Genomic DNA, 22,943 nt, shown 5'->3' with positions numbered 1-22,943 from the left:
TTAAGTATTTATATTTATTATTATTATTATTATTATTATTATTATTATTATTATTATTATTATTATTATTATTATTATTATTATTATTATTATTATTAATGTAATTATTATTTATTTCAATACCGTTAGTTTTTCTATTTCTTCGCCACAAGGGGGCAGTGAAATTATGTTTAAAAGAAAATATCTAATCCCGTGATGCATTGCGGCAGTCCGTTTCTAGCTTCCGATCTTCGGAAGCTATACGTTGCTAACACGTTTATACAGATTTTATACCGAATGTAATGTGTTCAAGAGGCTTACACATAAAAATAGTTAGTTTATCCTTTGAGGGTGATTTATCCGTGCTTGTATCCGTTAAACCGTGTTTTTGTTGCCTCCCGTTCTTTGTTCGTAGCTTGTTATACAACGTGGCTGATCGGTAAACATAAGTAAAGGCATTAAAGGGAGATTAGTGTGTTTAACGGCAGTGTTTTATCAAGGAGAAGAAAGACTGAAGAACCAGGACGAAGAGGAAAGAGAGAGGTAACATCCTTCTGTGTGTGTGTTTGTGTTAGTTCGAATGACTTTAAAAGCTGCAGGGTAGCTTGTGAATTTACTCCAGGTGGAACTAAAGTCTGATTTAATACTTGATTGTATTTCACATCATTAATCCAGATCGGTTAAGTAATAGTAAGTGGAGTAAGAGTACACCAATAGCATTACATAGAAATACTCATGTAAAGTAAAAGTACCTCTAAATAGTACCTACGTTCAGTTCTTGAGTAAATGTACTTAGTTACTTCTCACCTCTGCTATGACCCTACGAAGTAGCTGTAGATTTGTTTAGTTGTGTCTGTTGGTTGTATTGAGTTGTCTTGTTTTGTGTCAGCTGTAGTTGTGTTGATTATTTCAGAGACCCAGCCGGAGAAGCAGCACTGAGAGCAGCATGGAGGAGAACAAAGAGACCCCTGGAGCTCAGGTCAGTGTGCACTTCATCTCAATATATTCCCATCACTGTTATCCCCAAAAGAAAGATCACAACCTGTTTAGAAAATACAATATGAATGCACTGTATGGTTAGATATAGCTTAGAACGTTGTTGTATACGATAATACTTTATTGATCAAGTCTGAAATGTGACTTGCATCACAGCAGCTCCATGTGTAACATCAACATAAACAAATATCAAGACACAATACATGAAAAACAAACATGTAACATAACAGCAGGATCAGTGAGAGACAACCTGCTCAAAGAGCCTTCAGCGTGCTTTTGATCTGGATTCAGCTCTGTGTTTACTGAGAGGACTGACTGGAGCACAAAGGATGCTTCAGGCTGACTTCATTGAATCTCCATTAGATGGCAGCAGTTCATATTCTCTGTTCAGAGCATGCTTTGGGTCCCAGATGATGTTGTTGGACAGCCTCTCAGGTTATTATGGTCTGCTGAGTCAGGAAGTCTCTGACCGGGTGGACCAACACTCTTTGAGCAGATTTGTAACAGGTGGATCAGTTTTGATTTTAAAGCTGTTGACAAACACTTGTACCAGGTAGCTTTGCAGCACTTCAGAACAGACACGATCACAGATGTAAAGAACAACTGAAGAATTTCTCTGCTCGCCCAAAAAGACCTAAGGCGGCAGAGAAAATACATTCTTTCTTTTGTCCTTTTGCACAGATATTCAATGTGCTCTTTCCATGACAGCAGACGGTCAATCGTTACACCAAAGTATTTGTATGAAACTCCCTGCTTGATTTGATCTGTCTGGATGACAATGAGGACTTTATGGGAGTCAGATGGTGAGCCAAACACGATTTCCTCAGTTTTCTTGGTGTTGATCTGAAGAGCATTGATATCAGTCCACTCAACCACCTGATTTACAGCCTGTTGCTGCAGATCAGGGTCGTCTGTGTTACTTAGCAGAGATATTATTGCAGTATCATCAGAGTACTTAATTATGGATTGATGTGGTGTGTTGGTACGACAATCATCAGTGTAGAGCAGTGACCACCAACTGGCGGCCCGCGGGCCACATCCGGCCCGCCAGACATTCTCATCCGGCCCGCACGACGGGGGTGACTGTGGCGTTAGCTGAGTGGTCACTTAGTTCGCCTCCTACCCATCTTTTTTTTCATACAACGTCGTGAGTAAGGTGCAGTACCGGAGTCCAACAGAGAGGCAGCAGCTGCGGTACAGTAGACTGCGTACTGCGAAACCTTCCCTGCCTTCAAGAAGAAGTGATCCTTCGTTGTGAAGAGTCTGCTTTGTGCGCCCCGCAGCAGTAGCCCCACAGCAGTAGCCCCACAGCAGTAGCCCTGCTGCGACGGAGTCCAACAGAGAGGCAGGAGCTGTGGGACAGTAGCCTAGAAGCAGGGTTGGGTTGTAACTTAGACTGGTTGTAACGGATTACATAACGGCGTTACGTAATCAGAATACAAAAATCAAGTAGGCTAACTGTATTCAGCTGGCGTTACATTTAAAAAACGAGTAATCTGATTACAGTTACTTTCATAAACCTGAAGTGAATACATTTTGGAATACTTATTGGAATTATTGGAACTGTGTGCACAGCGCTGCAGCATGTCTGTGAGCGAGAGAGAGATGCAGCGTGTCTGTGAGGCCCCGCCCCCGCACGCAGTGAGAGAGAGAGATCTCTTTTAAAATATATTGAAAGTTAGAAACGGAGATGGTTGGATAAAATGTGCAAGATAACGTTTATGTAGCATTTCTTTATTGTCGAAATTATGACATTTCATCACGATCAAATCAAAGTGAATGGCCTGCTGCTGCTGAATGCATGGGGCAAGTGACTGGAGCAAGTTTTAAAAGTTATTACATCGTTTCAGATAATAAATTAAAGGTCCGCAGTACCTGAGCGTGCTCCACTAGCATTGTGGACTATATAAAAATCACTGGCCCGCGATTGTGTCTATTGAATACATTTTGGCCCTTGGACAAATGTAGTTGGTGATCCCTGGTGTAGAGAGTAAGGCAAGGCAAGTTCATTTATACAGCACCTTTCAAAGTGCTTTACAAAATGAATGACATTAAAGAAAACGTCATTAAAAAGCAAAGATAATATAATAAACATTAAAAGATAAAATACATGAATAAAAGTTACAGTGCAGTGTAAGATATGAATAGTTCAATTAAAAGCAGCGGCAAAAAGAAAAGTCTTCAGCCTGGATTTAAAAGTAGTCCGAGTTGGAGCGGACCTGCAGGTTTCTGGGAGTTTGTTCCAGATGTTTGGAGCATAATAACTGAACTTCACCAGGTTGAGTTCTGACTCTGGGGACAGAAAGCCGACCAGAAGACCTGAGAGATCTGGATGGTTCAGAGTTTAGGAGGTCAGAAATGTATTTTGTGCCTAAACCATTCAATTGTTTGTTTGTAGCCTTTATTTAACCAGGTGAATCCCATTGAGATCAACGATCTCTTTTTCAAAACAAAACAACAGAAAACAAAAAGGACATCATACAACATAATTACATAAAATGATGCAAGGGAACCAAAATGCTCAGTTTAAAAACAAATTGCATAGTGTTCCAAGCTAGAGGAGCAGCACACATACAATCCTTAGTACCTAAAACAGTCCTAGCACTTGGCACATGTAATAAAAACACATCCTGGGATCTCAGGCAATAGCTACTTGCCACTCTCTGTGAGATCAAAGAGCATATATAAGTTGGGAGTTTACCCAACATGGCTTTATAGATAAACATGTACCAGTGACTGAGTCTCCGAACAGTAAGTGATGGCAGACAGGGTACAGTGATGTGTAAGTGCTTTACAATTTGTGACAAATCTCAGAGCGCTGTGATGGACGGAATCGAACTTGTTCAGGCAATGGGCAGGTGCATTCATATACAACAAATCACCATAGTCCAGCACAGGTAAAAAGGTCACAGTGACTAGCCTTTTCCTGGCCTCAAGCGAGAATCAGGACTTGGTTCTGAAAAAGAAACCTCGTCTAACCCTCAGCTTTTTAAGCAGATTCATGACCTGAAGTTTAAAAGTAAGACAATCATCAAGCCAGATACCTAGGCATTTATAACAGGCAACCACTTCAAGTACTTGTCCTTGCATAGTAACAATATTCAAAGCAGTCTCTGGAGTCTTTTTTGCTTTTTTAAAAAGCATTACCTTGGTTTTCTCAACATTTTAAAAGAAGCTTAAGCTCAGTGATTCTGAATAATGTTATAAACAGCCTGTAATTTAACACCAGCCTCCTTAATGGAGGGACCTGCACAATACATCACGGTATCATCCGCATAAAAATGTAAAGTAGCTTCATCCACATTTTCACCTAAACTGTTGATTAGGGATCGACCGATGTGGCTTTTTCAAGGCCAATACCGATCATTAGTAATCAAGGAGACCGATAACCGATATTTGTAACCGATATACATTTGTAGTAAAATCAGAAAATCTTGGTGTCAAAATGTAGAATAACACAAACTCCAACACAACGCAACACAACTTTGAAATGCATTTTAGCATATATTATGTTTAATGAACTTTTAAACATCTTACAACTGGTTTCCTCTCTGGGCCCTTTTCTTTAGTGTAGCCTTCTGCAATTAGTTAGAGAGAGACAAGAAGTGGGGCTGCAGGCTGATATGCTTAACTAACAATAATGCTTAATTTATTATATCAAAACAATGCCGTCTTTCTAGCATAAAATCCCAATAAACTGCGAGCAACTGCAAAACACTAGTGCTAGCTAATGTTTTGCAAACTATTAAAAGTGAGGCTATTACAGTATACCTAACGTTAGTCTAGTAGCCTCACTTCTAATATTTTGCTAAACATTTGCTAGATACATGTTGGCTAGCTAATGAGCTTCACATATCAACCTGAAAATCTGTGAGGCTCCACTCGCAGCCCACAATATCTAAAAGAGGCACTGAGGGTCCGGCCCACCATCCGTTGGAATAGAGTAGAAATATCAAATATCACTACTTTTCTTCTAAATGAAATGCTGACATTACAAAATGCATGGTTTTATACTGCAATGGCAGTGAGATAAAAAAATGTGGCCTGAATGGAAGTCAGTGAGGCATTTTTGAGAGAAATTAAATAATGAAACGGGCATTTAAAGGGTTAAAATCCTGAAAATTATTGAACGTGTGTTAGTTTTGAGTACGTTAGAAGTTGTTTATGTGATTCATGAAACAAAAAGTAGAAAGAAATATTGATGTATGATTTAATAGAAGTTATTATGGGCGTGTACATTTTTGCCACGAAGGGGTCCAGAGGTAGTATCTAACACTACGTACAAAATAATAATGCAGTGAAATCAACTGTGTTGCTAATCTTTGACACATCCAAGACAGCAGTTCAGTAAAGTCATCAAAAGAAGCTAAAAAGAAGCTAGTAAAGAGCACAGCTGAACTCACGCAGCCCTGGCCGGCCCCTACATTGGTTGTGATGGCAAATTACAGGGTTTTGTTAACCTTCACAAGTTGCTCTCTACTGATGAGGAAGCAGCATACAAGTAAATCACGTTTGGATTTACTTCTATTTAGGCAATTATTGACACCAAGATGTCTGCTTGTATTGTGTTGAATGCTGCTGAGAAGTCTAGGAAGAGGGCTCTTGCATAGGTGTGACGTTTATCTAAATGTTTAGTGATGATGTGAACCAGAGTAGCAACAGCATCTTACGTACCACCCCCTTGCTTATAGGCAAACATGTTGGTATGGATCAAGTATGTCTTGTGTTGTACTGATAAGGAATCGGAGCAGAATTATTTCTAATGATTTCATAATCACTGAGGTGAGGGCTATTGGTCTGCAGTCCTTATGTTATTTTGGGCAGTGGTTTTATGTGTGTAGTTTTCCATGACAGAGGGATGGTGTGCGTATCAATGGAAGCCTGAAAGATGGGTTGCCAGCTTAGTAGCAACATTCTTCAGCAGCTTTCTTGGTGTTGGTGTACTGTAATGTTTTCTGACCTCTTTGACACTGATGGTAATCTTGTCAGAGGAAGCAGGGATTATTGTTTAGAGAAAAGCTCTCTGTGTGCCAGTTTTGATTCCCTCAACTTGACTTTTAGTTCTTTCTCCAAGTGCTCCATAGTCTTTGTTTTTGAAAGCTATTTTCCTGGTATTTATAACTTTTTTTAATGTCCTTAGTCACATATGATTTATTATTTGGATAGATTTGTATTTCTTTAGTGGGAACAACTTGTTCTACACAGAAGTTAATATAGTCATTGGTAACACTAGTTATTTCAACTGTTCCCTACTTTAATTTGTCCATGTCCTTATTACTTTCTTTTCATCTCTTCAGTTTGGTCTTATACACTGGTATCATATTCACAACATTATGATCAGAGTTAAGTATTGGTGGTCTACATTTAGTCACACAGGCTCCTTACAAAGCATTTGTCCAGGATATTGTCTTTTCTGGTGTGATATAGGGTTGTCCCGAATACCATTTTTCGGGCTCCGGATATTCGGTAGTAATCAGCAGCGGATATCCGGGGGGGGGGTGGGGGCGTAGTAATCAGCAGCGAACCGCTTCAACACGTGTATTTCTGTTTATTCACGTCAATAATTTGGTTATTCTACGATATTGTTGTTTTTATAGTTATTTGTTAATGTATGCAACCCAATTTGTGTTCTTTGAAATTGAAAAGGATATTGCATTGTGTGTGTTACTTTCGTTGCAGTTGTATATGTCTTAAGTGTAATTTGGCTTGGCTTCCTATTTTTTAGGAAGAGTTAGCGCTGTTGACAGGAAGTTATTGTTGTTGCTATGGAAACAACGTGACAGAGATTAATAGAGAAAAGTCATATCTACATATGAAAACGGAGAACATAAACAATAAAGTTTATGGTTAAAGGTGGGGTGGGTAAGTTTGAGGAACCGGCTCGAGATACACTTTTTGTTATATTCCATGGAATGCTCTTAACATCCTGGTAGCAATGCATATCTTAAGTGCTTTGACAAAAAATTCATAAAAAAACACATCTGTGGAAGCCGTAGTACTTGTAAAAAGCACGACCAATCATTTTAGCCGGCCCGGCTAAAATAACTGGATGGCCTACCTGCCTGTCAGCCTTCCATCTGTGCACAAACTTATATCGTGCCCTCATTGGTCATGTGCGCGTTTGTGTGTGTTGGAGGGGCTCTGTAAGGAAGTGGCAGATTTTTTCCGGCTGTGTATTTTCAAATTCTAGCGCACTCGAGCGGGTTTCTCCAAAATTACCTACCCCACCTTTAACCTCTTAAGCCCCACGGACCCGGTTCCGGGACCGAAAACGCGTCATTTGGAGGAAACAACGTCTAAGGTACCTTAATATCTAATAAACTGAATATTTTATATCCATATAACGGGAAAAACTTGATTAACTGATCTTTTTCATTTCAAACACACAATGCTAACGGTGAGCCTCTGAATTAGCCCCAAGAGAAAAATGCTAACCTATTACTGCACCGAAAATCACTCCTAGCTCCCTTATTACTTATCCCAGCTGCACATCAAACACATCGTTTATAATCGTAAAGACACAGAATCTAACGATGCCCACCTCAACACTGAAAGATACAAACTCGTGATATTATCAACAAAAACGTACATCAAAAAAAGCGCTAGGTAGCCTACAACGCTAACATGGCTTACCTTGGTTTTGTCTGGTCAAAACTGGTCTTCAATGGCATTAAAACGATAAAAACGATGCTGTAGTTAATCCATAGGTTAATATCCAATGTGGCTGTGTCCCCTTTGAAATGTAATTATTATCTATAAGCAATAAAACTGCAATTCCGTTTTAAAATATCAGAGCAGGCCATTCCTACGCTCTGTAGCAAGATTGAATGCGTGAAGACGCTACTTTTTTTTTTTTACATGAGTGTGCGGGACGATTTCCCTTTGATTCTATTGGCTCTAACGGTCAGAAAGAGATGTCGCATGTCAAAATCGAAGAAGGGGGGCCAGAGATATGGAAAATCCACCCAAATTGCCGCAGAAGAGGTTTTTTTGCTAAATCTGTCTAAAAATGTCAAATCACTTGTTTTACATCAATCTTGATACAGGGTACTTATTATATGTTGTACTTTGGATTCCAAAAGCTTTTAGTCTACTATCCCATCATCCAAGGTAAGTTTTCACTATAAGTATAAAATATCTTTTGGACGGACACTATAATTTACAGTTTTTTACCATATTCAATCTGAATTTTCTTTAAAATAAAAAACATCTATATTGATTCTGACTTTTCTACATCCAACTCACAGGTTTATCATTACTTTGAGAAAAAAAGATTATTAATTTAACCCTTTTTAGAAGGGGAGATTTGGTCATTTGTTCTGGGAATTCCATTTTCGAGCCTGAAACCTGAAAAACAGGCTCAGGGCTTAACAGGTTAAGTGTTGGCACCCCCCGAAGAGGCACAAGCTCTTACGTTGATATTGGAGATTTCAATAAATTCAATCTCAAATGAAAAAAACAAATATCTGAATAACAAAATTGAAACCCGAATATTACTCCAACAAACATACTGTTGGAACCAAGGTAACAGTCTCCAGGCGACATTGCTTCATGTCCCCGAGTACTATTGCCGGTGCATCGGGATGGCTGAGTTGCAGCTCGTGAACACGGTCAGCGATGGAGCCGGCCACCAGTGAAAATTAATCATCTTTTTTTCTCAAAGTAATGATAAACCTGTGAGTTGGATGTAGAAAAGTCAGAATCAATATAGATTTTTATTTTAAAGAAAATTCAGATTGAACACAGTTAAAAAAATGTAAATTATTGTGTCCGTCAAAAAGAAAAACATTACTTATAGTGAAAACCACCCTTGGAAGATGGGATCGGAGACTATAAGCTTTCGGAATCCAAAGTACAACATATAATAAGAGCACTGTATCAAGATTGATGCAAAACAAGTGACATTTGACCTTTGTAGAGAGGTTTAGCAAAATAAACTCCAACTCTGGGGTCATTTGGGTGGAAATGGGCGTATTTGCCGTTTCTCTGGAACCCATTGGTAGATTTTGATGATTGACATCTCTTTTGAACCGTTAGAGGCAATAGAATCGAAGGGGAATTTCCACATACACACACACACACACACACACACACACACACACACACACACACACACACGTTACCATTGATAAGTCAGTGCTATGCGCACACAGTTTGCCCAAAGCTAAACCTATCTTCCGCTCTGAAATCTGAAAACTTAAAACTAGGTTTATTGCTGATGGATTCTCAGAAATTATTTCAAAGTGACAGACACATTGGATTAACCTTGAGCAGAGTTTTTATCGTTTTAATGCCATTGAAGACAACGTTTGATCAGACAACAAGAAAGGTAAGAGATATTGCTGTGTTGGCTATCTAATGCCACGTGTCGTGATTAGGGTTGGGTATCGTTTGAATTTCCACGATTCCGATTCTACTTTTCGATTCCGGTTCTTAACGGTTCTCAATTTCGATTCTTTGAGGTGCAGGGTAAAATAAATGATTAAGTTCTTGTTGAAAAAAACAAGCATATCTGCCTTCTCGGGCATACCAGGAAGAAATGTTTGAACATTTGAAAGCAAAATGCTTCAATCTGGTGCACTTTAAGCAGAATTACTAGAGACTACATCTAGGGGGTACATAAACACCCATATGAAAAAGATCGGTTTACATTTGAATAATTAAACAAGTATGTGAGCATAACCAATAACCCATAGCCAATAAAAAATACATGTAACACATTTTATGTTTGTTGTTCATTCAGATCTTATTTTACCATTTTATTTATGCATATTTTTTTTATCTCCAGTTTAAAACGATATGTCTGGTTTACTGTCCTATAGTATACATTGGAATGATTTCAAACCTGTTTTATCCCAATAATTATAAAAGAGTGCCTTGGAAATATGTGTTTACATAAATTGTGATCAAAACGTTTGAGACCCACTGAGATAGCTTAGACTAAAGTGAACTATCTAAACACTCGGAGTCATTTACCTCACTGAGCTGTAGTTATCAGCCTCAGTCTGACTGGAGAGGACTCTCCCTCCACATCATTGGAGAACATCTTCTTCTTCCGTTAGAGCAGCTAGCACCAGATGCTAATAACAACAGCGCCGGTTCCAGTGCACCCTCCCTTTCTCCCTCGCTCACTCGCACTTTGGCTGTGAGCTGCGGGTGCCAGATAAGCCAACATCTCCCATTTTCATCACTTGCAGCGCCCATCGTACAGGGTGAATGAAACGTGTAACCGGGGTGAAAAAGGTTGTTACATTTACTTAATTATGAATCTTGTTACATCAAGGCTGAAAATTAGGATGAGCACCAACGGTCAAAACATTTGTTTTCCCTCCCAGAGCTGTCAGCGCAGCGCCTCCCCAGATCTGGCGCCCTAGGCGAACATCTATAATGCCAGTGCAACTGGTCCTGGTCTCAGGCCCTGGTCTCAGGTTACACTGTAGGAAGTGTAGGTACAACGCTACATTTCCCCGCCTCGCCGCAGTCATACAGTAGGCTACGGAGAGCGTCGAGAAAATGTTCCTCAGGCATCGAAAAGCGAACCGAAATTCACATTTCTAAATGATGCCGTTGGAATCGAAATGTTGGAACATGTTCTCGGTACCCAACCCTAGTCGTGATGTCTGTTTTTGTTTCTCATGTCGCGAGTTTTGATCATGGAGTGATGATACCAATACCTATCGAATCTGTGTAATCTCATGATGCTAATCGATGGGTTGGATTTGCATTTACGATAAGTAATAAGGGTTTTATACCGTGGGTTCTTTGCTAACGGCATTAGCATTTTTTACGCTCATGGCTAATTTAGAGGCTCAGCGTTAGTCTTGTGTTTTGTTTTGCTAAAAATGGTTCATATCATCAGTGTCATATCAGCTTTCTAAACAGCTGTGGTCTAGAGAGAATAATCAGTAAGGTAACAAATGTACAGCAACACAATATTCGTATTAAAAGCAATTAGGATCTTTTATACTTGCAAGTATGACGTCTCCTCCAAAAGAGCACGTACTGTTCAGAGTGAAACAGGCTCTCTTTATAGGAGGACATCAAAGCAGATTTACATTACAACAACATTCTGGGAGGCCAGCTGATACCCCCTCTGGCACTGTATGCAAAACCATCACCCCATACAAGACAATGGGATATACAGATACCCCTCAGACACAGTATGCAAAACCTTCACTCAATACAGAGCAAAAGGGATACAGATAACACCTTATCCTAACTTCCTTCCCCTCATCCTTCCTGTAGTGTCATAAAACGCCCTTGCAAAAACATCTGTTCATCACTCACACACACTCAAAGGTCACTCCAGGGATTTGACCTAATCAGTCAAACCATTGACATGACATTTTCAGAATACAGCAGTTTACATTTCATTAAGTTTACACTGTATTAAGCTAATTAGTACCATACTTTCCATCACATCAGTTAACTGAGTTTCTTCCCATTACATAGTTATGAAACATTGATAGTTTATTAAATCTTAAGAAGCCCTCAGACACTGTTGCTTGCAGATGTTGTGGTTTCTCCCCCGCCCCCGGGGGAATGGCGCTTAACAGGTTAATATACACACAAATACCGCCTCCTCTGGTTTTCCCCGAGTTCGCATCGCTGTCTTCTCGAACAAGGGTGAATCCGGTTACCTCAAAGAGAGATTCATGCATTGTAGATTGTAGCCAACTTTCCATGAAACATAATAAAGAGGCCTCACGAAATTCATGACAGTACCTTGTGTATGTCCTTAGTGTGTCCACTTTGTTAAAAAAACTAGTTTTATTTTCAACATTGGCAACAATGGAGAGTGGGCCTCTGAAATCATTAAACGGGGAATAATCAGGCAGTTCGATGTGTGTGTTGTTAAAATGTAGCAGCCTGCAATCGCTCTTTATCTGTTCTAATGAAGGTAAACACAGTGAAGTAAACAGTAAAAGGCACAGTTCTTTGCAGCTGGTGCTTTTCTTCTCAGATTCTGCTGAGTTACACATTACTGCCTTAAAACTAGGTTTATTGCTGATGGATTCTCAGAAATTATTTCAAAGTGACAGACACATTGGATTAACCTTGAGCAGAGTTTTTATCGTTTTAATGCCATTGAAGACAACGTTTGATCAGACAACAAGAAAGGTAAGAGATATTGCTGTGTTGGCTATCTAATGCCACGTGTCGTGATTAGGGTTGGGTATCGTTTGAATTTCCACGATTCCGATTCTACTTTTCGATTCCGGTTCTTAACGGTTCTCAATTTCGATTCTTTGAGGTGCAGGGTAAAATAAATGATTAAGTTCTTGTTGAAAAAAACAAGCATATCTGCCTTCTCGGGCATACCAGGAAGAAATGTTTGAACATTTGAAAGCAAAATGCTTCAATCTGGTGCACTTTAAGCAGAATTACTAGAGACTACATCTAGGGGGTACATAAACACCCATATGAAAAAGATCGGTTTACATTTGAATAATTAAACAAGTATGTGAGCATAACCAATAACCCATAGCCAATAAAAAATACATGTAACACATTTTATGTTTGTTGTTCATTCAGATCTTATTTTACCATTTTATTTATGCATATTTTTTTTATCTCCAGTTTAAAACGATATGTCTGGTTTACTGTCCTATAGTATACATTGGAATGATTTCAAACCTGTTTTATCCCAATAATTATAAAAGAGTGCCTTGGAAATATGTGTTTACATAAATTGTGATCAAAACGTTTGAGACCCACTGAGATAGCTTAGACTAAAGTGAACTATCTAAACACTCGGAGTCATTTACCTCACTGAGCTGTAGTTATCAGCCTCAGTCTGACTGGAGAGGACTCTCCCTCCACATCATTGGAGAACATCTTCTTCTTCCGTTAGAGCAGCTAGCACCAGATGCTAATAACAACAGCGCCGGTTCCAGTGCACCCTCCCTTTCTCCCTCGCTCACTCGCACTTTGGCTGTGAGCTGCGGGTGCCAGATAAGCCAACATCTCCCATTTTCATCACTTGCAGCGCCCATCGTACAGGGTGAATGAAACGTGTAACCGGGGTGAAAAAGGTTGTTACATTTACTTAATTATGAATCTTGTTACATCAAGGCTGAAAATTAGGATGAGCACCAACGGTCAAAACATTTGTTTTCCCTCCCAGAGCTGTCAGCGCAGCGCCTCCCCAGATCTGGCGCCCTAGGCGAACATCTATAATGCCAGTGCAACTGGTCCTGGTCTCAGGCCCTGGTCTCAGGTTACACTGTAGGAAGTGTAGGTACAACGCTACATTTCCCCGCCTCGCCGCAGTCATACAGTAGGCTACGGAGAGCGTCGAGAAAATGTTCCTCAGGCATCGAAAAGCGAACCGAAATTCACATTTCTAAATGATGCCGTTGGAATCGAAATGTTGGAACATGTTCTCGGTACCCAACCCTAGTCGTGATGTCTGTTTTTGTTTCTCATGTCGCGAGTTTTGATCATGGAGTGATGATACCAATACCTATCGAATCTGTGTAATCTCATGATGCTAATCGATGGGTTGGATTTGCATTTACGATAAGTAATAAGGGTTTTATACCGTGGGTTCTTTGCTAACGGCATTAGCATTTTTTACGCTCATGGCTAATTTAGAGGCTCAGCGTTAGTCTTGTGTTTTGTTTTGCTAAAAATGGTTCATATCATCAGTGTCATATCAGCTTTCTAAACAGCTGTGGTCTAGAGAGAATAATCAGTAAGGTAACAAATGTACAGCAACACAATATTCGTATTAAAAGCAATTAGGATCTTTTATACTTGCAAGTATGACGTCTCCTCCAAAAGAGCACGTACTGTTCAGAGTGAAACAGGCTCTCTTTATAGGAGGACATCAAAGCAGATTTACATTACAACAACATTCTGGGAGGCCAGCTGATACCCCCTCTGGCACTGTATGCAAAACCATCACCCCATACAAGACAATGGGATATACAGATACCCCTCAGACACAGTATGCAAAACCTTCACTCAATACAGAGCAAAAGGGATACAGATAACACCTTATCCTAACTTCCTTCCCCTCATCCTTCCTGTAGTGTCATAAAACGCCCTTGCAAAAACATCTGTTCATCACTCACACACACTCAAAGGTCACTCCAGGGATTTGACCTAATCAGTCAAACCATTGACATGACATTTTCAGAATACAGCAGTTTACATTTCATTAAGTTTACACTGTATTAAGCTAATTAGTACCATACTTTCCATCACATCAGTTAACTGAGTTTCTTCCCATTACATAGTTATGAAACATTGATAGTTTATTAAATCTTAAGAAGCCCTCAGACACTGTTGCTTGCAGATGTTGTGGTTTCTCCCCCGCCCCCGGGGGAATGGCGCTTAACAGGTTAATATACACACAAATACCGCCTCCTCTGGTTTTCCCCGAGTTCGCATCGCTGTCTTCTCGAACAAGGGTGAATCCGGTTACCTCAAAGAGAGATTCATGCATTGTAGATTGTAGCCAACTTTCCATGAAACATAATAAAGAGGCCTCACGAAATTCATGACAGTACCTTGTGTATGTCCTTAGTGTGTCCACTTTGTTAAAAAAACTAGTTTTATTTTCAACATTGGCAACAATGGAGAGTGGGCCTCTGAAATCATTAAACGGGGAATAATCAGGCAGTTCGATGTGTGTGTTGTTAAAATGTAGCAGCCTGCAATCGCTCTTTATCTGTTCTAATGAAGGTAAACACAGTGAAGTAAACAGTAAAAGGCACAGTTCTTTGCAGCTGGTGCTTTTCTTCTCAGATTCTGCTGAGTTACACATTACTGCCTCCTGGTGCTGCAGAGATTTTATGAAGTGAAGGAGGTTTTCCTTCTATAAAACAGCTGTGGGCAGCAGATACTGTGAGTCACAGACATGAATTCATAGATTAGGCAGACTGGTTCACACACTCTCCTGTTTTGCCGAACCCTGTGCTTAAACAAATGGCTCAACACCCCTGGCAGAAATGTCCCTAAAATGATGTCCGACTTCGAAATATATCTCAAATAATGTATGCACTGCAATTTCCCCAAATAAACATAACAGTCTGCAATGAAACGTCTGTCTCCTATGCACTCCACTTCCTACTTGGCGCACCGGTATCTTTCTCCTGCGAACATTTTTTTTCATTACCCTTTTTAGGGGGGCTTCTTACAATGCAAATATTTTTCTTTTAGAAAGTAAAGTCCTTTCGAGTCATCTGTCTCAAGCCTAAGTCGAGCCTCAAGTCATGAATACCAAGTCAAAGTCAAGTCGAGGATTTTATCAATGTTAGTCAAGCAAGTCTCAAGTCCAAAATATGTGGCTCGAGTCAAGTTATGTGACTCGAATTCCCGACCTTTTGTATTTACTGTGGTTAAAATGTCGCTGTTACTGTATCTAATATGATAAACACAACAGTTAGTAAAAGTAGTATTCCATTAACTCAATGTTTGTAATAAGTGAGTTTTTATTGTGTTAACTGTATATGTATTTATGCTTTTTAGTTTTACTTTCTCTCTTCCTTTATCCATCTGTTCTAGAAACCGAAAGGAAGAGAGAGACGTCACAGCTGTCAGCAATGTGACAAATCCTTTACAATATCTGGAAATTTAAAGCGCCACATGCTTATTCATACTGGAGAGAAACCGTACAGCTGTGAATACTGTGGGACAAGTTTCACTACGTCAGGTAATCTCAAAAAACATCAACGTATTCACACTGGAGAAAAACCATACAGCTGTGAAGATTGTGGGAAAACTTTCGCACAATCAGATAATCTCAAATCACATCACCGTATTCACACTGGAGAGAAGCCGTACAGCTGTGAAGACTGTGGGAAAACGTTCGCTCAATCAGGTGCTCTCAGATCACATCACCGTATTCACACTGGAGAAAAACCATACAGCTGCGAAGAGTGTGGGAAAACATTCATTGCATCAAGTTATCTCAAAATACATCAACGTATTCACACTGGAGAAAAACCGTACTGGTGTGAAGAGTGTGGGAAAATGTTCACTACATCAAGTGATCTCAAAATGCATCAACGTATTCACACTGGAGAGAAGCCGTACAGCTGTGAAGACTGTGGGAAAACTTTCGCTCAATCAGGTGATCTCAAAATACATCGACGTATTCATACTGGAGAGAAACCGTACAGCTGTGAAGACTGTGGGAAAACGTTCACTTCATCAAGTGCTCTCAAACCACATCAGCGTAGTCACACTGGAGAAAAACGTACAGCTGGTAAGAGTGTGGGAAAAACGTTCAGGACATCAAGTAAACTCACAATCCATCACCGTGTTCACACAGGAGAGAAACGATAGTGATTTTAAGAGTGTGGGAAAACGTTTTCTCAAAGTATACACCTTAAAAACATGTCATCTGCAGGAAACGGCGTCTGAGGGCATCTTAATATTCAATAAACTGAATGTTTGATATCCATGTAACGGGAAGAAACTCAGCTAACTGATATTTTTTTTTCCTTTTTATTTTAAACCTACAAAGCTAGCGCTGAGCATATGAATTAGCCACGAGCGGGGGAAAAACGCATTACTCCACAGAAACTCACTCATAACACCCTTATTACTTATCTTAACTGCACATCTAACATATCGACTAGCATCGTGAGATGACACAGAATCGATAGGTACATACATCATCACTCTATGATAAGAACTAGTGAAGATATTAACAAGAACAGACATCAAAACATGTGGCGCTAGGTAGCTAAAAACGGCAAAATGGCTTACCTTTGTCGTTGTGTGGTCAAAAGTGGTCTTCAATGGCATTAAAACGATAAAAACGTTGCTGAAGGTTAATCCAATGTGTCTGTTGAAATTATTCCTGATAATCCATAAGCAATAAACCTGCTTTTCCGTTTCCAGATATCGGAGCGAGAGATAGGTTCGCTCTCATGCAAAACTGCGTGCGCATAGCTTTCATTTCTCAATGGTAACGTCTGTGTGTGTATGTGGAAATCCTCCTTCGATTCTATTGGGTCTAATGGTCAAAAAGAGATGTTAATCACCAAAATCAACCAATGGGCTCCAGAGAAACGGTAAAAACGGCCATTTCCACCCAAATCACTTCAGAGGTGGGTTTTTTTTTTGCTAAACCTTTCTAAAAAGGTCAAATGTCACTTGTTTTGCATCAATCTTGATACAGGGTACTTATTGTAATTTGGATTCCTAAAGCTTTTAATCTACCATACCATCATCCAAGGGTAGTTTTCACTGTAAGTAAAAAATAATTTTTGGACGGACACTACAATTTACAGTTTTTTACTATGTTCAATCTGAATTTTCTTTAAATATAAAAAACATCGATATTGATTTTGACATTTCTACATCCAACTCACGGGTTTATCATTACTTTGGGAAAAAAGATTATTAATTTTCCCCTTCTGAAGTGTAGTTATGGTCATTTGTTCTGGAAATGTCGTTTTCGAGCCTGAGACCTGAAAAACAAGCTCAGGGCTTAACATGTTAAAGTCCATTAGCCATTCTGCATAGTTTTGAACAACTGAGAGCCAAGCTAGCTGTTTCCTCTTCCTGGTGTCCTGAGAGCTGTAGTTATATTTTAAGAGTCTTTCTGAATTGAAGTCTGACTAACAGACTTCAATTCAGTCAGTCTCGTTTCATGTGCCAGGACAAGCCCTGAGGTCCTCCTCGGCTTTTTAAATATCCCTAAATTCCCCGAAATAAAATGGGTGAGGCTTTTATCCACTACGCTCCCACACTGTGGAACACCAGGAAATATCAGAGAGGCTCAGTGGACATTTTTAAATCTCTTTAGATTAGCTTTTTATTAGCAACCCCCCACTTTAAATGGTCTTTTAGTCTTTATTATTTACCTACTTTTATATTGTTTCATTTATGATATAGGAAGGGTTTTATCTTATATTAGTTATTTAACAGTTTCAATACCAACATTTATTTTTACTTTGGTTTCTTTATATTTTAATCTTTAACCTTTAATAGAATTATGATGTTTTTATTTCTGTTGTACCTATATGTTCACTTTATTTTATAGGGTTTCATATTGTTGCATACATTCACTTTTCTTGAGTCTTATCTTTCTGAGATAAATCATCATTTCTTTCAATGTATTTCATTTGTTATTATCATACCTTTTACCTCCTTGTGTATCTTAACCTGTTGCAATGTTATATTTTGCTGCAGGTGTCTGTAAAGGTCTTAACATCTGAGGGGACTCTCTTGTTGTTTATTTTTAACTTGTGATGTTTCGCCATTATGTAAAGCACTTTGAACTGCACGTGCTGTATGAATAAAGCGTTATTACAACAGTTTTTTTATGTTCTGACCAGTGTTCACACTATACCAACACAAGGCCACAGAGATGCTGTTTCTCCAATTGAATTGATGTTTGTAATGGTTCCTGAACTATGAAGAAATATTTTACTATGCTGTGTTTAAACCATGGATTTTTATCTCAACTGCTAGCCTCGTTAATATGCATTGAAGGAATTTAGTTTCACTGTTCATTAATCTGCGGAGTAGTTTCTCCAATAATCTGTTTGGTTGATCCAATGTTGTGACTTTAAACTTCTATAGGGATGTTTTTGATAGTTCCTGTTGAGTTAGCAGTCTGTTCTGGGTTGCAGTGAAATTGTCCAAAAATCAGCTCCTATCGTCTTTTCCTATCCACTATTCCCGGGGTTAAAGCCTTTAGTTGTGTTTACGATCAGCCACGTGGTATAAAAAGCTACAAACGAAGAACGGCAACAAAAACATGGTTTAATGGATGAAAGCACGGATAAATCACCCTCCAAGGATAAACTAACTCTTTGTATGTGTTTTAAAAGTCATTACATTCGGTATGAAATCAGCATCAACGTCTGTTAGCAACCGCAATGCATCATAGGATTGTAGTTTTTTTTTTAAACATAATTTCACTGCCCACTGTGGTGAAAAAACTAACTGTTAAAATATTGAATAATTACTTTATTATTAATATATAAACATGTGACTGGTATGACATATTTTAAACATTGGGAAAAATGTTTTTGTTTGTAATAAAAGGCACAAAACACAGCAAGTAAAAGATGGGATAAAACACCAATGAAAGACCGCAACAAACTCACCTCCTCCTACGATCCAAAAGCCTGTCGGAAAAGGTGAATCTTTATCTGCCCCTTAAAAACCTCCACTGAGACAGAGGCTCTCAGTTTCTGGGGGAGTTCATTCCATAGGGGCCACCGCCTCAAAGGCACGGTCCCCCTTCGTTTTTAGCCTGGTTCGGGGACCCTTAAGAGGCCTTGCTTGGAGGACCTCAGGGCCCGGGTTGTCCTGTGAGAGTAAATAAGGTCGTTAATGTAGGCGGGGGCTTGGCCATGGACAGCTCTATATGTGTAAACCAATATCTTACATTGGGTTCTTAGATGGACAGGGAGCCAATGCAGGGCAGAAAGGATCGGAGTGACGTGGCATGTTTTTTTTGGACCGAGTGAGTAATCTGGCTGCAGCATTTTGGACCTGTTGTAGCCGGTTTATTGATGTTTTTGTTGAGGCAGGAGAACGGAGCATTACAGTAATCAAGCCGCGATGAAATAAAGGCAAGGATATCCATCTCCAGTTCTGCATTGGATAGAAAGCCCCTGAGCTATTTTCCACCAGCCGCCACTGCTAGTAGGACAGTAGGGTATAATGAGTTCTTTAAGGTAAGATGGCGCCTGCCCATTAAGGGCTTTGTAGGCGAGAAGAAGAATTTTAAATTCTATCCTGTGTTCTATAGGGAGCCAGTGTAAGGCAGCCAGAACAGGAGTAATGTGGTCCCTTGTCCTAACTCTGGTTAGTACACGAGCTGCAGCATTTTGAATCAGCGACTTGACTGACTTCTTGGTACTCCCTGATAATAAAGAGTTACAATAATCCAGCCTAGAAGTAACAAATGCATGGACTAGTTTCTCTGCATCGTTTTGAGGCAAGATATGCCTGATTTTTGCAATTTTACGTAAATGGAAGTAGGCGGTCCTTGAAATTGATTTTATGTGGGCGTTAAAGGATAAATCCTGATCAAATATAACACCAAGATTCCTTACAGTCTCACTGGAGGCCAAATTAATGCCATCCATAGTTAGTATATCTTTAGATAATTTGTTTCGTAGATTCTTCGGGCCAAATACAATAACTTCAGTTTTGGTCGTGTTTAACATCAAAAAGTTTAAGGTCATCCACGTTTTTAAGCCTTAAGGCAGTCTTGAATTTTATTTAGATAATTAATTTCATCAGGCTTGATTGATAAATATAGTTGAATATCATCCGCATAACAATGAAAGTTTACAGAATGATTCCTTATAATATTGCCTAACGGAAGCATATATAATGTGAACAAAATAGGTCCGAGCACTGAGCCCTGTGGCACTCCATGGCTAACTTTGGTTTGCGTGGAAGATTCATCGTTAACACGTACAAACTGAGAGCGTTCAGATAGATCGGACCTAAAGCAGTTCCCTGTATGCCAACTAAGTGATCTAGTCTTTGCAATAGGATATCATGGTCGATAGTATCAAATGCAGCACTGTGATCGAGCAAAACAAGAATAGAGACAAGTCATTGTTTTTTTAAGTAATCACACAACTGTTTTGCGACCGCTTTCTCAAGAATTATTGAGAGGAACGGAAGATTAGAAATAGGTATATAGTTGGCTAAAACCTCTGGATCGAGGTTGTGCTTTTTAACAAGCGTTTTTATCACTGCTACTTTGAATGATTGTGGAACATAGCCTGATAATAAAGACATATTCATAATATTTAATAAAGAAGTGCTAATTAATGGAAAAACTTCCATCAACAGCTTAGTTGTAATTGGGTCTAACATGCACGTTGATGGTTTAGAAGAGAGAATCATTGAATGTAATTGTTCAAGGTTTATGGCTGAAAAGCATTCTAGTGTACTATCTAGTGTAATATTAGAATTTACGTTTCCGGGAGCTGTTGATAACACTATACTGGTCAAAGGCAAGAGGTCATTAATTTTGTTTCTAAGAGTAACAATTTTATCGTTAAAAAAGCACATAAAATCATAAGTCAGAACAAGGTCGAGAGTGTGATTATAGCAGTGGGTTGGTTTATTTACACTCTGACAGAAACCAACAGAATCTAATATAGAGTTAAATGCAACAGTAAGGCTATTTTTATCATCGTCAACATGAATATTAAAGTCACCTACGATAATTACTTTGTCTGTTTTTAAGAACCAAAGTTGATAAAAACTCAGAGAATTCTGATAAGAATTCTGAATAAGGACCTGGTGCACGATACACTGTAACAAATAAGATTGGCTGCAAAGTTTTCCAGGTCGGATGCGTAAGACTAAAAACGAGGGTTTCAAAGGAGGTATAATTTAATTTTGGTTTAGTATTGATAAGTAAACTTGAGTCAAAGATTGCTGCAACTCCACCTCCTCATCCCGTGCCTCGAGCAATATGAGTGTTGATATGGCTGGGTGGAGTGGCCTCATTTATGCTGACATATTCTTCATGTCTCAACCAAGTTTCAGTGAGACAGCATATATCAATATTATAATCTGATATTAAATCATTTACCAATATTGCTTTAGATGCTAGAGATCTTATGTGTAAGAGCCATTTAGGCACATTTATTTATGGTAATTAATTATGGTTTTGTGAGCCAATTGAATATTCTTTCATTTAACTTAAATGAGCTGAATAACTATGAATTATTATTATTATACTGTTTTTGTAACGTGTCATTTTGCTTATGGACAGCTCTAGTTTATGTTTTGTTATTATTTATACAAAGCAATAGTAAGGGCGTGCTCAGGTATAAATGACGCTGCCTGCATGACACAGCAGGAAGTCTAGAGAGGCAGTTGGAAAACGTTTTTGACCGCACACATCCGTATGACCAATGGATCTTGTTTGTTTGTTTATTTGTTTAAATACCGTGCAAATGTTGCACGTCGGCAGTGGGCCCCAGCTGATCTATTGAACCTCTCAATAAAGCACCAGAATGGAACGAGCAAGGTATCTGATTTTTTGAATATACGCGAGTCAATACTCGAGCTCGCCTCCTAGACTAAGTGGCATTTGAACATGGATTTCTTTGGACAATTGGCCACTACATTATGTTTAAGAGACCACATTTAATCTTCCTGTTTTGTTGCACTGTAGTAGTTGTTACATTTACTTTTATTAGGTTATTATGTATGACACCTCTATTAGGTTTTACCTTAAATTGTCCTTGGGCAGACACACACACCGCTAATATTGGGTATTTTATTGGATTCGGGATTCCAATGGATGACTGCCTAGGAGAGAGCGCAGAGAAGCGTGTAAGACTGCGACTCCGCCTCCTGGTCTCAACTCCAGTTTGTCATGGATTAAGTCCACAAAGCCCTGAAATGTTTGCCGAAATGAGATCTGCACCTTCCAAAGTAGGATGAATGCCGTCTCTCTTAATCAGACCAGGTTTTCCCCAGAAGGCTGTCCAATTATTTACGAAGCCCACATTGTTTGCTGGGCACCACCAAGACAACCAGTGCTGAAATGATGACATGCGACTAAACATGTCATCATTGATCAGATTGGGGAGGGGACCAGAGAAGATTACGGTGTCCGACATTGTTTTAGCATAACAACACACCGACTCCACATTAAGTTTGGTGCATTCTGATTGGCGTAAACGAACATCATTACCACCAACGTGAATAATAATCCTACTGTATTTACGTTTATTTTTAGCCAGCAGTTTAAGATGCGCCTCAACGTCGCCCGCTCTGGCCCCCGGAATGCATGTGACTGTGGAGGCTTCGGTCTCTAAATTCACGTGTCTCATAATAGAGCTACCAATAACCAGAGTTGGCTTCTCAGCGGGTGTCTCGCTGAGTGGGGAATATCTGTTAGATACGTGAACGGGTTGGTGGGGACCTGCGGGTTTCACGTTATGCCCCTTCTGAACAGTCACCCAGTCTCCCTGCTGCTCGGGAGTTGCCGGGGGACGGCTAAGAGGAGC

The 22,943-nt window shown here is 39.4% G+C and overlaps 1 protein-coding gene and 1 pseudogene across 1 annotated transcript; both read left to right on the top strand.

The window, feature by feature from the left end:
- The first annotated feature begins 236 nt into the window (after positions 1–236).
- Positions 237–18,266, top strand: LOC117441328 (zinc finger protein 716-like). The gene is made up of 3 exons (XM_071202210.1): positions 237–522; positions 893–958; positions 15,490–18,266. The coding sequence occupies exons 2-3, from the start codon at positions 926–928 to the stop codon at positions 16,270–16,272; spliced, it is 816 nt and encodes a 271-aa protein (XP_071058311.1). The 5' UTR covers positions 237–522; positions 893–925; the 3' UTR covers positions 16,273–18,266.
- The window catches only part of LOC117441323 (zinc finger protein 665-like), a 90,719-nt pseudogene continuing 68,673 nt past the window's right edge, over positions 898–22,943 (top strand).

Source organism: Pseudochaenichthys georgianus, unplaced genomic scaffold (genome assembly GCF_902827115.2).
Source record: "Pseudochaenichthys georgianus unplaced genomic scaffold, fPseGeo1.2 scaffold_167_arrow_ctg1, whole genome shotgun sequence".
In the NCBI taxonomy this organism is placed as follows: domain Eukaryota; kingdom Metazoa; phylum Chordata; class Actinopteri; order Perciformes; family Channichthyidae; genus Pseudochaenichthys; species Pseudochaenichthys georgianus.
Note: the sequence above shows the minus strand (reverse complement) of the source record. Positions and strands in the feature narration are given on the sequence as shown.